The sequence below is a fragment of the Tamandua tetradactyla genome, chromosome 22 (assembly GCF_023851605.1).
Source record: "Tamandua tetradactyla isolate mTamTet1 chromosome 22, mTamTet1.pri, whole genome shotgun sequence".
NCBI classification, from domain to species: Eukaryota; Metazoa; Chordata; class Mammalia; order Pilosa; family Myrmecophagidae; genus Tamandua; species Tamandua tetradactyla.
In genome coordinates, this window is record NC_135348.1 from 48,032,795 (window position 1) to 48,049,536 (window position 16,742).

Genomic DNA, 16,742 nt, shown 5'->3' on the forward strand with positions numbered 1-16,742 from the left:
TTTATTTTTTGTCCTTTTTCTGTTTTTCTTCCTCTGTCCATACCCTGGATAAAGGGAGCATCAGATACAAGGTTTTCACAGTCACACAGTCACACTGTAAAAGCTGTATCATTATACAATTGTCTTCAAGAATCAAGGCTACTGGAACATGGCTCAGCAGTTTCAGGTACTTCCTTCCAGCCACTCCAGGGCACCATAAACTAAAAAGGGACATCTATATAATGTATAAGAATAACCTCCAGGAACCTCTCAATTCTGTCAGAAATGTCTCAGCCACTGACACATCATTTTGTCTCAATTCTATTTTCCCCCTTTTGGTCCAGAAGGCTTTCTCATTCCTGTGATGCTGGGCCGCAGCTCATCCTGGGATTTGTGTCCCACATTGCCAGGGAGATTTGCACCCCTGGGCATCATAGCCCATGTAGGGGGAGGGCTGTGCATTTATTTGCAGAGTTGCAGAGAGGCCACATCTGAGCAATTGAAAAGGTTCTCTGGGGGTGACTCTTAGGCATAGTTATAAGTAGACTTAGCTTCTCCTTTGTAGGAATAAGCTTCATAAGAGCAATCCCGAGATTGAGGACTCAATCTATTGGATTGGTTGTCCCCATTGCTTATGAGAATATCATGAATTCCCCAGGTGAGGAAGTTGAATATTTCCCTCTTTTTCCCCAGTCCCCCAAGGGGACTTTGCAAATACTTTTTTATTTTCTGCCCAAATTACTCTGGGATTTATCAGGGCATCATAATAACCTGAACAGACCAGTAGGATTTCATGCCCTATTCAAGATTCCGTGTAATTATGGTGTTCAAGTAAACAGGCCATCAAGTTAAGTCAGATAATGTGCTACCCAAAATGTAAATTTTGCACCAAATAAACATTTCTCCTTTGGTCTCACATAGAGATTGATATTTGAAAATATGGACCTTATCATCCTTTACCCAGTATTCTGAATTACCTTAGTCCTATCCAGATCAGCTTCCTTCATTTCTCTCCATGAAGTCTGATCACATTTTCAACTTTTTAAACAGTTCCTGCATGGGATAGTGCTGACTTTTTAGCTTCAGAGCCCTAACTCTGTTTCAGGTGTCACATAAATACCCAAATTTCAGGAAACGACCAGATTATATACAAATAGCTCAGTATATCAGCTGAGCTCCTAAATATATGTGACTACTGTAAGAGCTCACGATCTAGGAACCTTTACAATAGACCCCAACACGACAACTCCTACTATTGACTTCAATTCTCTGAATTTGTATATTATAGTGAGTCCATATGAGTGAAGCATGATAATATTTGTCTTTTTGTTTCTGACATTTTATTCAACATACAGGTCTTAAGGCTCATTCACCTAGTTGCATGCCTCACAACTTCATTCCTCCTTGCTGCTACTCAGTAGTCCATTGTATGTATATGCCATAGTTCTCCCTTTCCTCCCTCAGTCGTCCTGCCCTTAGGCCACCTCCATCCATTCACACCTCCAGAAGCACCAGTGTGCAAATGTCCATTCCTGTCCCCACACAGTTCCTCCAGGTATACACTGAGTAGCGGGGTTGCAGAATCCTGTGGCATACCCACCCCTACCTCCGGTGGATCACCACACTGCCGCCCAAGGGGCTGTACCTCTCAGTTTCCTACTGACAGTGAATAGGTACATCTCTGCCTCAGCATTTTCTCTGGAACTTGCTTCTCTCTGTTCATTTTTTAAAAACTTTATTCACACAACATACAATCCAACCTAAGTAAATGGCCATGCTTTTACCAGCACAATCTGTATGAAGGTATTTCCTTTTCTCCCACAAAGAATCCATACCCCTCCCCCATGCCCCCCGATTATTGACATTAAGTTTTGGCATAATGCTTTTGTTAGTGGAAGCATTTTGCAATGTTACTGTTGACTATTAATGGACATTTGGGCTGTTTCCATCTCTTGACAATCATAAATAATGCTGCTGTAAACATTGGTGTGCAAAAGTCCATTTGTGTCCTTGCCTTCATATCCTCTGAATATATAGCTGGTAATGGTATTGCTGGATTGCATGGCAAATCTATATGTAGCTTCCTGAGGAACCACCAAGCTGCCTTCCAGAGTAGTTGTACCATTTTACATTCCCATCAACCATGGATAAGTGTGCCTCTTTCTCCACATCTTTGCCAGTGCTTGTCATTTTCTGTTTTTTTTTTTTTTTTTATAATGGCCATTCTAGTGGATGTCAGATGATATCTCATTATAGTTGTGTGTGCATTTCCCTAATAGGCAGTGAAGTTAAGCATCTTTTCATGTGCCTTTTAGCCATTTGTATTTCCTCTTCTGAGAAGTGCCTGTTCATTTCTTTTGCCAGTTTTTTAATTGGGTTGTTTGTCTTTTTCTTTTAAGTTGAAGTATCTCCTTATATATTGTGAATCCTAATTGCCTATCTGATATATGGCTTCCAAATATTGTCTCCCATAGCATAGGCTACCTTTTTACTCTCCTGACACAATTCTTTGATGCACAAAAATATGTAATTTTGAGGAGATCACACTTATCTAGATATTTTTTCAATGCTCGTGCTTTAAGTGTAAGGTCTTGGAAACTGACTCCTGTTACAGAATTTGCAAGATATTTCCTTACATTTTCTTCTAACAGTTTTCTGGTCTTAACTCTAATGTTTAGATCTTTGATCCATTTCAAGTTAATTTTTATATAGGGTGTGATTTATGAATCTCTGTTCCCTTTATCATTCTTTTCCATATAGATAGCCAGTTCTCCAAACACCATTCATTAAAGAGGCTGCTCTGTCCCAGGTGGAGGTGGGTTGGCTTGACTGCCTTATCAAAGATCAATTATTCATAGATGAGAGAGTCTATTTCTGAACACTCCATTGGTCAGTATATCTATCTTCATGCCAGTACCATGCAGTTTTGGCCACTGTAGCTTTATAATATTCTTTAAAATCAGGTAGTGTGAGACCTCCCACTACATTCCTCTTTCTCAAGATGTTTTTAGCTATTCAGGGCACCCTACCGTTCCCAATAAATTTCATTATTGTTTATTCTGTTTCTGCAAAGTACGTTTTTGGGATTTTAATTGGTATTGCATTGGGTAGAACTGACATCTGAACTATATTTAGTCTTCCAATCCACGAACATAGTTTGCCCTTCTATTTATCTAAGTCTTCCATGATTTCTTTTAGCAATTTCTTGTAGTTTTCTGTATATAGGTCTTTTGTATCCTTAGTTAAATTTATTCCTAAATATTTTATTCTTTTGGTTGCTATTGTAAGTGGAATTTCTTCCTTGATTTCTCCACAGACTGCTCATCACTAGTTATAGAAACACTATTGACTTTTGGGTGTTGATCTTGTAGCCTGCCACTTTGCTGTACTCATCAATTATCTTTGGTAGTTTTTTTTTTTTTTTTGGATTTTTGTCATGGTATCATGTCATCTGCAACAGTGAGAGTTTTAGTTCTTCCTTTCCAATTTGAATCCCTTTTCTTTCTTTTTCTTGTCTAATTGCCCTGGTTAGAACTTCCAGCACAATGTTGAATGACAGTGGTGACACTGTGCATCCTTGTCTTGTTCCTGATCTTAAAGGGAAAGATTTCAGTCTTCTCCCCATTGAGGATGATGTTAGTTGTGGGTATTTCATATATTCCCTTATCATGTACAGAAGGTACTCTTCTATTCCTATTCTTTGAAGTGTTTTCATCAAGAAAGGATGTTGAATTTTGTCAGATGCCTTTTCTGCATCAATCAAGGTGATCATGTGGTTTTTCCATGTTGATTTATTAATACGGTGTATTGCATTGATTGATTTTCTTGTGTTGAACAGGTGTGTATACCTGGAATAAATCCCACTTGGTCATGGTGTAGGATTCTTTTAATGTACTGCTGGATTCAATTTGCAAGTGTTTTGTTGAGGATTTGTGCATCTGTATTCATTAAAGAGATTGATCCATAATTTTCTTCTGTTGCAATATCTTTGGCTGGTTTTGGTATTAGTGTGCTGTTGGCTTCATAGAATGAGTTATGTAGCTTTCCTTCCTCTTCTGAATTTTTTTAAGAATTTGAGCAGGATTGGTACAAATTGTTTGTTGAATGCTTGCTAGAATTCACATGTGAAGCCATCTTGACCTGGACTTTTCTTTTTGGAAGCTTCTTGATCACTGATTCAATCTCTTTACTTATGGTTGGTTCCTTGAGGTCATCTGTTTCTTCTCGAATCAGTGTTGGTTCTTCCTGCCTTTCTAGGAAGTTGTCCATTTCATTTACATTGTCTAGTTTATTAACATGTAGTTGCTCATAGTATCCTTTCATTACCTCCTTTATTTCTGTAGTGTCCGTGGTTATGGCCTCTCTTCCATTTCTGATTTGTCTATTTGCATCCTCTCTCTTTTTTTTCTGTCAGCCAGCTAAGGGTTCATCAATTTCATGATTTTCTCAAAGAATCAACTTCTGATTTTGTTGATTTTCTCAATTGTTTTCATATTCTCATTTTTATTTATTTCTGCTCTAATCTTTGAGTTCTAGCTTGCTAGCTGCCAGAATGGGATATACAAGAAACAGAATGGTTTTTAAAAAGGAGAATTTAATCAGTTGCTAATTTACAGTTCTAAGGCTGAGAAAATGTCCCCATTAAAATGAGTCTATAGAAATGTCCAACCTAAGGCATCCAGGGAAAGATACCTTGGTTCAAGAAGGCTAATGGAGTTCAAGGTTTCTCTCTCAAGTGGAAGGGCACATGGCAAACACAGTCAGAGTTTCTCTCTCATCTGAAAAGGCACAGGTTGAACATGGTCAGGATTCCTCTCTCATCTGGAAGGGCACATGGTGAACACAGTGTCCTCTGCTAGCTTCTTCTCCTGGCTTCCCAGGAGACATTTTCCTTTTTCATCTCCAAAGGTCGCTGGCTGGTGGACTCTGCTTCTCATGGCTATGTCATTCTGCTCTGCTCTCTCTGAAACGCTCATTCTCCGAACTGTTCCCTCTTTTATAGGACTCCAGAAACTTATCAAGACCCTCCCAAATGGGTGGAGATATGTCGTCAACTAATCCAGCTTGATAACCACTCTTGATTAAATCACATCTCCAGGGAGATGATCTGATTACAGTTTCAAGCATACAGTATTGAATAGGGATTGTTCTGCCTTTACAAAATGGGATTAGGATTAAAACATGGCTTTTCTAGGGGACATACATCCTTTCAAACCAGCACATTCTACCCTCTGGACCCTAAAAAAGATGTTTTTCCCATGTACAAAATGCATTCATTCCATCACAATATCAGAAAACTTTGAAGCATTTCAGTAATGATCAAATGCAATACAAGATTAAAATCAGTACAAAGTCTCATCAAAGTTGGATACAAGTGTGGTCTGTGCTCAGGCAAATTCTCCTCTGTCTCTGGATCTTTGAAAACTCATAACAAGCTATTTGCTGCTAACATACAACAGAGGAACAGTCATGGGATACATATACCCATTTCCCTATGGAGGAAGGAACACAGGTTTCATCAGACCCATACAATTTCAAAAACCCACAGAGCAAAGTCCGTTGGATTTCAAAGCCTGAGAATTGTTTATCTTCAGGGCTTCTGAAAGCGGCAGTCTCACCCCTTCTAGGGGTTACACAGAGGCCTACCTCTCTCCAAATGCAACCTTGGGGGATATTGGGGAGGGCCCCTTTTTCTTGGCTTCACACTCTCCAAGCATTGGGGCTGCGCCTGAGCTCTCTGTCATCTCCGGGGCACACACTCAACCCCTCCCTGTGGTGGCACCCAGGCTCTCCCCAAGCCCCAAGGAATGTGCTTCACCCTCTCCAAGGGCTGAGGCAGCATGACTTCCACTACCACAAGGTGAAAGGCCCATCCTCTGCCTCTGAGGCAAACTCACCCTCTCCACAGGCTTGGGTGGGTCCGCTGTCACCGTTTCCTTGTGTATGGTTAAAGGTTAAATGGTTAAAAATCCAATAAATGATAGTTTCTGGAGCAGTCACACTACTGCTGCCGACGCCGTCACTGCTGCTCTGAGAGCTGTTATTTTTATCTTTATCATCATCAAGCAGAGGAGTCTAGAGATGCAGTGAAGTGAAATCAGAATGACTTACATATGTAGGGAGAGGTGGGTGCGCGGGGATGTCTTAGGTGGCTCCCACGTTTCTAATTTGGAGCAGGTGGGTGTGGAGCAGTTAATTGGGAAGAACAGGGCAAGGCCAAGGGTGAGGCACGTGAGTTCAGGATGAGATGCTCACATTGCACTGTCCGTGCCATGCGGTCACGTTTCACTCTGCTTCATGAGCGAACCCTGCTATCGCAGCACCTTGGCGGGATTTTTGAGTGCGTGGGCCTGGATTCCAGCCTGGTGTCCCACGTGGTAGGTGCCCTGAGCCGTCAGGCACAGCCCGCAGAGCTCTGCAATTACCATGAAGCGCCTTATCAACTTCAGGTTAAATAAGATAGCATTTTCATAAATATGCAAGTAAACTGGACTCCAAGCCCTTATTCCACTATGAAAAGCCAATCCTTTCCAAAGTCATGCTAAGAATCTAGGTTGGCTCACCCAGTCCAGAGGCAGAGGTGGATTTTGCCCCACAGAAGAAGTTGGCAGGTCTGGACGGTGCATTAAAGGGGCATGTTCCCTGTTTGTGCAGCTCTTACTGCTTTTAAGTTTCTCCCATTTGGGGCTTTTGTCACCACGTTACATTGTTCAGTCCGAAGGGAGCACTGGGTGCTTCGCCCTGGAGAGGAAAGTTGGGGAGACGCCTCTCTACCTGTGCCCTGCTTCCGCTTGCTGCTGCCACACGTCACCGCATCACCAGACAGAAAGTGGGAGAGGGCCCACACGCTGCAGGGAGCTTGGAGCCCACGGGTGCTGCTGTTCCTTTTGTGCAGCTGCGTCAGGGACGGGAGCGCGGTCAGGGACGGAAGCGCGGTCAGGGACGGGAGCGCGGTCAGGGACTGCGTGAGGGTAAGTGACCATTGGGTTGACTGATGCAGAGGTCACTGTGGACCCAAGAAGGGGCTTTACTGGAGCAATGAGAGCGACTCCCAGATTAACGGAAATGAGAGAGGACGTGAGGGACAGAGGATGGGCAGGCGGGTAGGACGTGTTTATGGTAATCAACACATGCGAATTAAATGCATGTGCTTGGCAACCAAAAAAATAAAGGCAGAGAGAGAATTAAAGTCTTTAAAGATAATCTTTATGATTAATTTTGTATATTTACTGTACTAGAGTATTTATTTGCCTTATTTATTAAAAAATATGATAAGTATGTTCATACAAGAAATACTTAATGATGTTCGCTATTACGCGTGATTTAACCTAGGCTCAGGGCCCTGGGATTTATTGGCCGTGTGGATTGTCCATGTGAATTGGCCAAGTGAAATGGCCATGTGAGATGACCATGTGAAATGGCCATGTGAATTGACCCTGTGAATTGACCGTGTGAATTGGCCATGTGAAGTGAGTTCCCACTGCATCTGCTTACCCAAAGGTGGGATTCTCAGGGAAGAAAGGCAGATACAAGGTTTACATTTGTCGAAGGTAGATATTTTATTATATTGATCCTTGTATGGAGCCAGGGTCCAGCATCCTGCCATGTGAATACATTGTTCAAGGAAGAATAAATAAGTAGTTACCTTACTGTTCATTCCAAATGGTGAGACTTTGACCTGAGGACATCTTCAGATTCCCTCTGAGGGATATTTATGTCACTTTTTGTCATTCCATAGAATTTTGTTTAGAGGTAATGTGCATGATGATGTATATGCTTGCTCTAAAAAAAAATCATTTTGTACTTATTGTGGGACTTAAATTTAACACCCTAAATATCTAACTATCATTTGCCTTTATACCAACTTAACTTCACTTTGTACTCAAACTGTTCCTTCACTCTCTGTCTCCCCAACTGTGTGTAGTTCTTGTTACAGATTGCATGTTTATGTGTTATACGTCCATAAACACTGATTTGTCATTATATTTTATACATTTACCTTTTAGATCCCGTAGGAAGTAAAAAAATGGAGTTATAAACCAAAATTACAACAGTACTGACATTTATATTTACCCGTGTTGTTACCAACCTCTGGCAATATCAAAAAGGGTATTGTATTCCTCGAGGCTTTAGAGACACACAGCCAGTTAAATAGCAGGAGATTTATTATAGGAATGGCTCCCACGGCCCAGGGGATGGGCAAGTCTTAATCTGTGAGGCAGGCTGCAAGTTGGAAACTCTGATGAAGGTTTCGCTGAACCCCCAGGAGAAGGTGACAGAAGTAGATGGGGAAATTCGTCTTTCAGACTGTGAGACCCTCAGCTGCCTGGATGAGACGATGCTGAAGGCAGTCACCTTTGTTGGTCACACATGTAATCAGCCATAGATCTAATCAACTGACTAATGATTTAAATCCATGAAGTATTTTCAAAGTAACAGCCATGCCAGTGCTTGCTTGACCAGACAGCTGGACTATGTAACTTGGCCAAGTTGATACATGGACTCAACCATCACAGAAAATCATTGGGACAAATGAAAAAAAAAAGGGGGTACAGACTGTAAGCTTTATGTCATCATTTAATTTCTTGAACTTGATAACTGCACTTAAGGTATTTACCTAAGTGAATAGCCTTGGTTTTAGGAAATGCATGTGGCAGTCTTAAGTGTTAATGAGTGTGATGTAGGTAACCTACACTCAAGTGTCAGAAAATGGATTGATAAATAGAGAAACATACAGATAAATAAGTGATGGGTTGATTGATAGATGGAGAGATAAAATGATAGGGCAAATGTGACAAAAGATTATTTTGGGGGTGGGTATGTTGGAGTTCTCTCTCTAGGGTTCATATTATTTTTGTAATTGTCTTGTAAGTGTGAAAGTATTTCAAAATAAAATGTTAGAAAATCATTTTGGCTATTTTCTAAACTTTACATGCAAAGCATTCAGTTATATCATAAAGTACGGATCAATTACCCTTTAATATAATTAACAGTGGCTGTGTTTACCCTTTATCAATTTGTGAAATTATTTTAAAACCTATTGCCCTAGTTAAGACAGATTCATTCACATAAAGTCTTTTTTATAAAAGTGCCAATGATCCAAATAAATAAAAGACCCATAGCGACTAGTAGTTACAGAACAAATTGATTAATATAAAATATTTTAATGCTCAACATTTAAGATTTAATTTGGGCCTAAGTATTAAAATGGATACATAGCAGTTTTCCTGCTAGCAGGTTGTTCACTTCTGAGCACCGAGGCCGGGTCAGTTCCCTTCTGCGGGAGGAGTGATCGGCGCTCTGCCCTCCTGCTGCCTCCCTTCTGTGGCCTGCGTTCACCTGCGCTCACCTGTGTCGCAACATGTCCCCTAGGGCCCGCAAGCTGAGCAGGTGAGGCCGGCTTTCTGTGTGGCTTCCTTATTTTTCTGACACTGAGGCTTCCTTTGTTTGTAGGTGAGCGTCCCTATCAGTGCCCTTACTGTGAAAAAGGATTCAGTAAGAATGACGGATTGAAGATGCACATTCGGACTCACACCAGGGTAAGAGTATATTTCTGTCTCAATGTTGTTATGAAAACCATACATATTTCAAGAGAAAAATATTTAGCTTTACATGGAAAAATAAAGTTGATGCATCTGTATTTATGATGGGCATTTTATGATAATTTATTTTAAAGGCAGAGAATAAAGAAAAGATAAAAATCAAAACCCAAAAAGCATCCCCATTCTTTGAATTGTAAATCAATTTTCAGGATTTATAAGGGAGTTATTAATGATAAATTGCCAGATAACTAGTTTTTAACGTATTGATATTAGAAAATATTGAAATGTTGCTTGCTGAATATTCTGCAGTAATAGGAACATTCTTGAATGGTGGTGAGACTTAGCGTGTGACCACTAAGTAATTCTTTTGAACAAGTAAATGTGCAACGAAGATGCTGCAGATAATTTAAAATACAGGACAGCTGGAAGACGAGAAAGAGCAGCCGTGCTTCTCAGGTCGCGCCTGGGGCTGTTTCACTCTTTTCCGAGGTGTCCTTTTTCCTCTGTGGTCAGTGCTTCTCACTGGACTCTTGTCGCTGCGTTACATGTAACTTTTCCAGAACAAGCACATGCCTCACATGCCATGATAAAACACGAGACGCTTACCCTCCATCCAAGAACATTTCTCACCTCACCGTCGGTTTAAGGCACAGATACTTCCTTCATAAAACTTCCTATGTGTAAATCTTATGCTGTTTTACATTGCTACTCCTGGTTTGGTCTATATATCCTTTTTCAGCGTTATCTTTCATGTAATTCCTTTACATTTCAACCTTTAAAATAATGTGCTTGTAATTCTACATATAAATGATATACTTTTTCAAATTTTAAGAGTTATGTACAGTCTATTTAAGAGCACTTCTTAATTTAGGCCTCTCTTGGATTTTACTTTTTACCTTAGCTATAAAATAAAACTTCAGAGAAAACACGTAATACTGATACCCTTCCCAGTATAATATTCTAGGCTTCCACTCAACTCTTAGAGCGTACGGCAGTAGCCTCTGAGGTCCTGCTAAGGAAATGCTCGTCTTGTTCTTGCGGTGGCCGAGAGCGCCAGCATCTCCGCACGTTAACACACGTGCATGGTCGGTTTCCCATTCAAGTTGGTAATATCTCACTCATGTTATATGAGTACTAACGATTAGACAAATATCACTGTTTAGAATAATATGACTCAAATAGATAAATATTCAAAATATTTATTTAACAATAAATATTATTAAAGAGATGCTAGTTTCAGCTCAGTTGGGTGGTTATTTTATGTATGTGCAGTTGTTACAGAGGCTTCAGTAATGTGTTTAAAATATGGCAGCTTCCAAGCAAAGGAGCTGGGTTCTTCCTGATGGAAACCAGTGATGTTAGCTAAGGACAGCTGGGCAGGATGGGTTCGTGGAGTCTCGTTTCCCAGGACTGCTAAAGAGAGTCATGGCTATACCAGAGAAGAGCAGTTTAATTCACTGCAGGGAAAAAAATGTATGTTTTTGTTTTTCTCTTTTCCAGGTCAACTAATTTGTTTCTACTTTGTTTTAATATTCAATTTATTCAGGAGAATATTACAAATGAGTATACTAAGGTCACTGATGACCCAGGTATAATCCAGGCCCTTCATATCTATTCTTTCATGTAAGCTTCACAATGACCCTGTGAGGTAGGCACCATCATGGGCATCTCTTGAAAAATGGGGAGACTGAGGCAGAGAGAAGTAAGTGGCAGCACTGAGATCTGAACCCAGCCAGACTGGCTGAGCTACTGCTTTACCTGCTACACTTTTCTGCCTTTTGTTCAGCTAAGTATTTCCTCTTTTGCTGGCTCTGATATGCTTTCCTGTACACTTCCATACCAAACCAATTCCACGAATGACCCTCTTCAGAGGTGCTGTCTGCAAATGGGCTCACACCCACAGGGCACAGTCACGGCCGGAGATGTCCGGGGATCACGACCCTGTTCCCAACAGGGAGGTTTTCTTAATTTTGACACGGTAGCTTCAAACCAAGACTTTTTAAAATAATCTCAAGAGGAAATATGAATTTTCCCAAGACTTTCAGACTTGGGGGTGGTACAGTCTTACTGCCGATCCCTTTCTTTCTTATTTCAGCTGCTTATGTGGAAAATTCTAACTAATCCAAGCTATATCTAAAGTAGAAAAATGTCAGTTGCTTTACTTCTTGTACGCAGTGTCTCAAGTCCATCTTTACACTATACTTAGGAACTGTGGATCACCTGGAAATTGTGGAACTTAACGTTTTTATTGTCTTAGATACGCTGAACCAAAATACCTACAGTCAAAATGGTCCCAGGCTGGCTGCTTAAACATTAAGTTTGAAAGAAATTATTTTTTGTAACCATTTACCACACGAAGTTTTATGTGTTAATAGAGGCACAAAGCGTTTCCCCAGCGAGATGGGCGTTGCATAGGGCATCACTGTGTGTGGTTAAAGGGTGTTCATGGGCGCGAGGCAGCTTGGACCCATTGTGAACACATGAAGAGGCGTGCCTAAGTAACGGAGTGGATGAGCAGCCAAATAATTCGTATGGGACAGGAGGGATTGGGCAGAGTCGATTTTAGGAAGTGCTAGAGGACGAAGATGTTCACAGTGACCTCTGAGGAGACAGATTCTCTAGATACACAAGGATGGCGAGGAGCGCTTTAGGCATTTGTGGCCACATGAGATCTGTGAGATGGATGCCCACGTGAGAACCGTGAGAGGGGTGCCCACGTGAGAACCGTGAGAGGGGTGCCCACATGAGAACCGTGAGAGGGGTGCCCACGTGAGAACCGTGAGAGGGGTGCCCACGTGAGAACCGTGAGAGGGGTGCCCACGTGAGAACCGTGAGAGGGGTGCCCACGTGAGAACCGTGAGAGGGGTGCCCACGTGAGATCCGTGAGAGGGGTGCCCACGTGAGAACCGTGAGAGGGGTGCCCACGTGAGAACCGTGAGAGGGGTGCCCACGTGAGAACCGTGAGAGGGGTGCCCACGTGAGAACCGTGAGAGGGGTGCCCACGTGAGAACCGTGAGAGGGGTGCCCACGTGAGAACCGTGAGAGGGGTGCCCACGTGAGAACCGTGAGAGGGGTGTCTAGAGATGCAGTTAGGGCAGCCGTCCATGTGCTAAGTCCAAGGGTGCCTGCTGGAGCGTGACTGAGATGAGACAGGCCGGGGCTGAGAAGCTGGTGTCAGTCCTGGAAACGTTCTGCTTTGTGTGAATTAGGGGCATGACAGGATCAGCTGTGTGGCTTAGAAAGGCTCCTCGGGCTCGTCCTTGTGGGTGAACTGAAGGAGGCAGGACAGGGAGAAGCAGGGAGGCACAGCGAGGGGGAGCGGAGCTGCAGGGGAACCCACACCTGGGGCCGTGGGATTTGAAAGGAGAGCATCCACCTGAGCGTCACCCTGTGGGGGTATTACCAGGCTTGGGACAGCTGCAGTACGACTGGTGAAGAATAAGGAGGAGTTGAGCGGAACCCAGGATGCCTGAAGGGGCAAAGGAAAATTAGAACCAGCAGATTTAGAGACAGAAAATAGAGGAGAGGAAGGGGCAGGTGCTGGGTTCACCTGTTGGTTAAGTAATTAAGCATGTTAAGCTGTTTCTTTTTTAAAAAAAATGAGGATATTAAAGAAGAAATGATTAAAACCAAAATGTAATGACTGTTTTGAAGTTTGTAATGACCTTGAAAAATTTTTTGAATTTTTAATTTAATTTTTAAAATTTTTTCTATAATTGTCTACACTTCATCAGCATTTATGCTATGGAGACAAAAGGATATGGCTCATTGCTTCTGTTTGAAAACACTTTCATTATGTTTTAGAATTAGTAAACTTGTTATGCTTTTTAGAACCCACATCCTTCTTGGGAAATGTAAATGTCCCATGCAAATGAATCATTAAAGGTAACTTTAACACGCCATGTTTTGTTTTGTTTTTTTGGTCAGAAAATACATTTGCATGAATTGAGCATTTTTTTTCTAGCACAAAAAAGCTACCTTTCCTTTACAAAAAGGTTTGAAAAATCAGACCATTAAAAAATAACTTCCTTTTCAGAACCGACAGCATCATTTTTCTCCTTTCTTTTTTCCTTTTTTCTCCTCTCCTCTCTAATCCCCCCATTCCCTTTATAAAAGACCAAAGTACTAGAATTAAAGACCCATCCTGATTGAGGTGGGTCACAGTTTACCTAAAGTAGCCTCATGGAAAGGTGCTACCTACAACGGGTTCACACCCACAGGAAAGGATTACATTTTAGAACCTCTATTCTCGGGTATATATAGCTTCAAACCACCACACTCCACACTCTGGATCCTCAAAGAACATGTTCTTTCTGTATGCAGAATGCATTCATTCCATCACAATACCCCAAAAACCTCAAGTCATTTTGGAAACAATGCTGAGTGCCAAGTCCTATCAAAATCGGTTAGGGTGGGGTCTGTCCTGGGCACAGTTCCCTCAGTCTGTGGACCTCTGAAACCTAGAGAACAAGTTATCTGTTTCCAGTACAAGGAGAGTCAGGCACAGGGAAACATTCCCATCCCCATAGAAAGACCTGAAAGGAAAACAGGGTTCATGGATCCTAAACAACCCTGACCCCCTCATACTTCAGTAGAGTCATTTATAGATTGATGGTTTGCCCATTAGGTCTGATGAAGCAGCAGCACTGCTCCTCCCAAAGGTTTCCCAGTGGCCACGCACTTTTGGAACGCTGGCCGAAGGCTCTGCCCTCTCTAGCTAGTCACATGGTGGCCAAGCTCTCTGCAGTTGCCAGGATACAGGACACAGGCTCTACTCTCAGAACATTGGGGTGGCAGCACTCTTCCAGAAAACTGGGGTGGAGGCGCACCCTCTCAAGGCTTAGACAGACTTTCCCTACCTACCTACCAGGGTAGGTCCGCTCTCTTGGCCTAAGAAGACTAGTATATTTTCTTGGTTTCTTGAGCAAATTATTCATTATTAGCGTGTGGAAACACTACTGACTTTTGGTCTAAAGCTTGTATCTCATCGCTTTGTTGAATTAATTTATTTGCTCAAGGAACTTTGCTGTGGCTTTTTCAAGATAGCCTGTTTATAGAATCATATCATCTGCAAATAGGGAAAGTTTTCCTTCTTCCTTTCCATTTTGGTTGCCTTTTATTTCTCTTCATTGCCCAGTTGCTCTGGCTAGAGCATCCACTTGATGTGAATGATGGCGTGACAGTGGCACTCTTGTCTCCTCCCTGGTCTTAGAGGGAAAGCTTTCAGGCTTCCATCACTAAGTGTGCTGTTAGCTGTGGGTTTTTCACATATGCCCTTTATCATGTGGAGGAAATATCCTTCTATTTCTAGTTTCCTGATAGTTTTTTATTAAGAAAGGTGCTGGATTTTGTCATATGCCTCTTCTGTTAATGTTGTGTATTAAGTATCTGATTTCCTTACTTTGAACTACCCTTGCATACTAGGAATAAATCCCACTTGATCATGGTGTATAATTCTTTGAATGTGCTTTTGGATTCAAAGTCCTGGTATTTTGTTGAGGATTTTACATCTGTCTTCATAAGAGATATTGGTCTGTAATTTTCTCTTCTTGTGGCATCTTTTTTTTTTTTTTCTCTGCATAGGCAGGCTCTGGGAATCGAACCTGGGTCTTCGGCATGGCAGGTGAGAATTCTGCCACTAAGCCACCATTGCCCGCCCTTCTTGTGGTATCTTTATCTGGCTTTGGTATGAGGGGTTTTCCCCTCTTCAGTGTTTTGAAGAGTTTGAGCAGAATTGGTGTTAGTTCTTGGAATGTCTGATAAAATTATCCTGTTAAGCCATCTGCTGGTTCTAGGCTATTCTTTGTTGTTAGGAGGTATATTAATTTGTTAAAGCTGCTGGAATGAAATACACCAGAAACAGGTTGGCTTTTATAAAGGGAATTTATTAAATTGCAACTTTACAATTCTAAGGCTGTAAAAATGTCCTAACTAAGGCACCCAGAGAAAACTACCTTGACTCAAGAAAGGCCAATGAGTCCAGAACCTCTGTGCAGATTTGAATCTGTGGTGGACCCCAGAAAATCCATGTCCTGTACTCTTCATTCAATACTGCTGGCTGGGAGCTTTTTGTGTCTCACCCAACTGTGGGGATTAACCTTGGATTAGATGAAGATGTGACTCCACCCATTCCAGTGAGTCTTATGAACTTATTGGAATCCTTTAAACGAGGAATCATTTTGGAAAAAACTGGAGAAGAATGATAGAGCCACAAGGCTGAGCCCAAGCAGCCAGAGATGTTTGGAGATGAAGAAGGAAAATGCCCCCCAGGGAATCTACATGAAACAAGAGGCCTGGAGAGAAAGCTAGCCGACATTGCCACATTCACCATGTGCCTTTCCAGTTAAGCGAGAAACCCTGAACATTGTCGGCCTTTCTTGAATGCACGTAACCTCTTGTTGGTGCCTTAATTTGGACATTTTTATAGGCTTGCTTTAATTGAGACATTTTCATGGCCTTAGAACTGTAAACTTTTCTAAAAGCCATTCCATTTCTGTTATATTGCATTCCAGCAGCTAGCAAACTAGGACAACCTCTGTCAGCTGGGAAGGCATATGGCTGGCATCTCCTGGGGTTTTGGCTTCTGGTTTTAAGCAGTTTCCCTGGGGCATTTTCTTTCTGCATTTCCAAATTTCTGGGTCTCATGTTGGCTCTGAGCTTCCCTCAGAGTATTTCCCCTTTTAAAGGACTCCAGTAAACTAGTCCAGGCCCATTGGAGTGGGTGGAGTCAATCCCCATCTAATCAACAGGCCACACCTGTGATTGGGGGTGCCTTATCTCCGTGGACCGTAATCCAGTCAGTATTTCCTATTCTAAAGGACAGGACTGAGCCCACAGATTGGATCAGAATGAAGACCTGGCTTTTCCGGGATATGTAATACTTTCAGACTGACATAGGTTTTTGGTTATTGATTCAATCTCTTTGCTATTTATTGTTCGGTTGAAAATTTCTCCTTCTTCTTGAGTCAGTGTGGGTAGTTTTGTGTTCCTAGGAATTTGCTCATTTCTTGTGGCTTATCTAATTTATTAACATGCAGTTATACATAGAATCCTCTGATAGTACTTTTAATTTCACTGGGGTCGGTAGTAATATCACCCTTTTCATTTCTGAATTTAGTTGTCCTCTCTCTTTTTCTTCATCAATCTACTAAAAGATGTCAATTTACTTGGTTTTGTTTTTTTATCCTCTATTTCATTTATTTCTACTGTAATCTGTTATTT

At 41.7% G+C, this 16,742-nt stretch overlaps 1 protein-coding gene across 6 annotated transcripts in view; it reads left to right on the forward strand.

The window, feature by feature from the left end:
* Nucleotides 1-16,742, forward strand: part of PRDM5 (PR/SET domain 5) — a 274,545-nt gene that overhangs the window by 211,398 nt on the left and 46,405 nt on the right. For all 6 annotated transcript variants that reach the window (XM_077140176.1, XM_077140171.1, XM_077140174.1 and 3 more), the window contains one exon: nt 9,433-9,518. In XM_077140176.1, the coding sequence (XP_076996291.1) occupies nt 9,433-9,518 (86 nt within the window). The remainder of the gene's footprint in view (nt 1-9,432; nt 9,519-16,742) is intronic.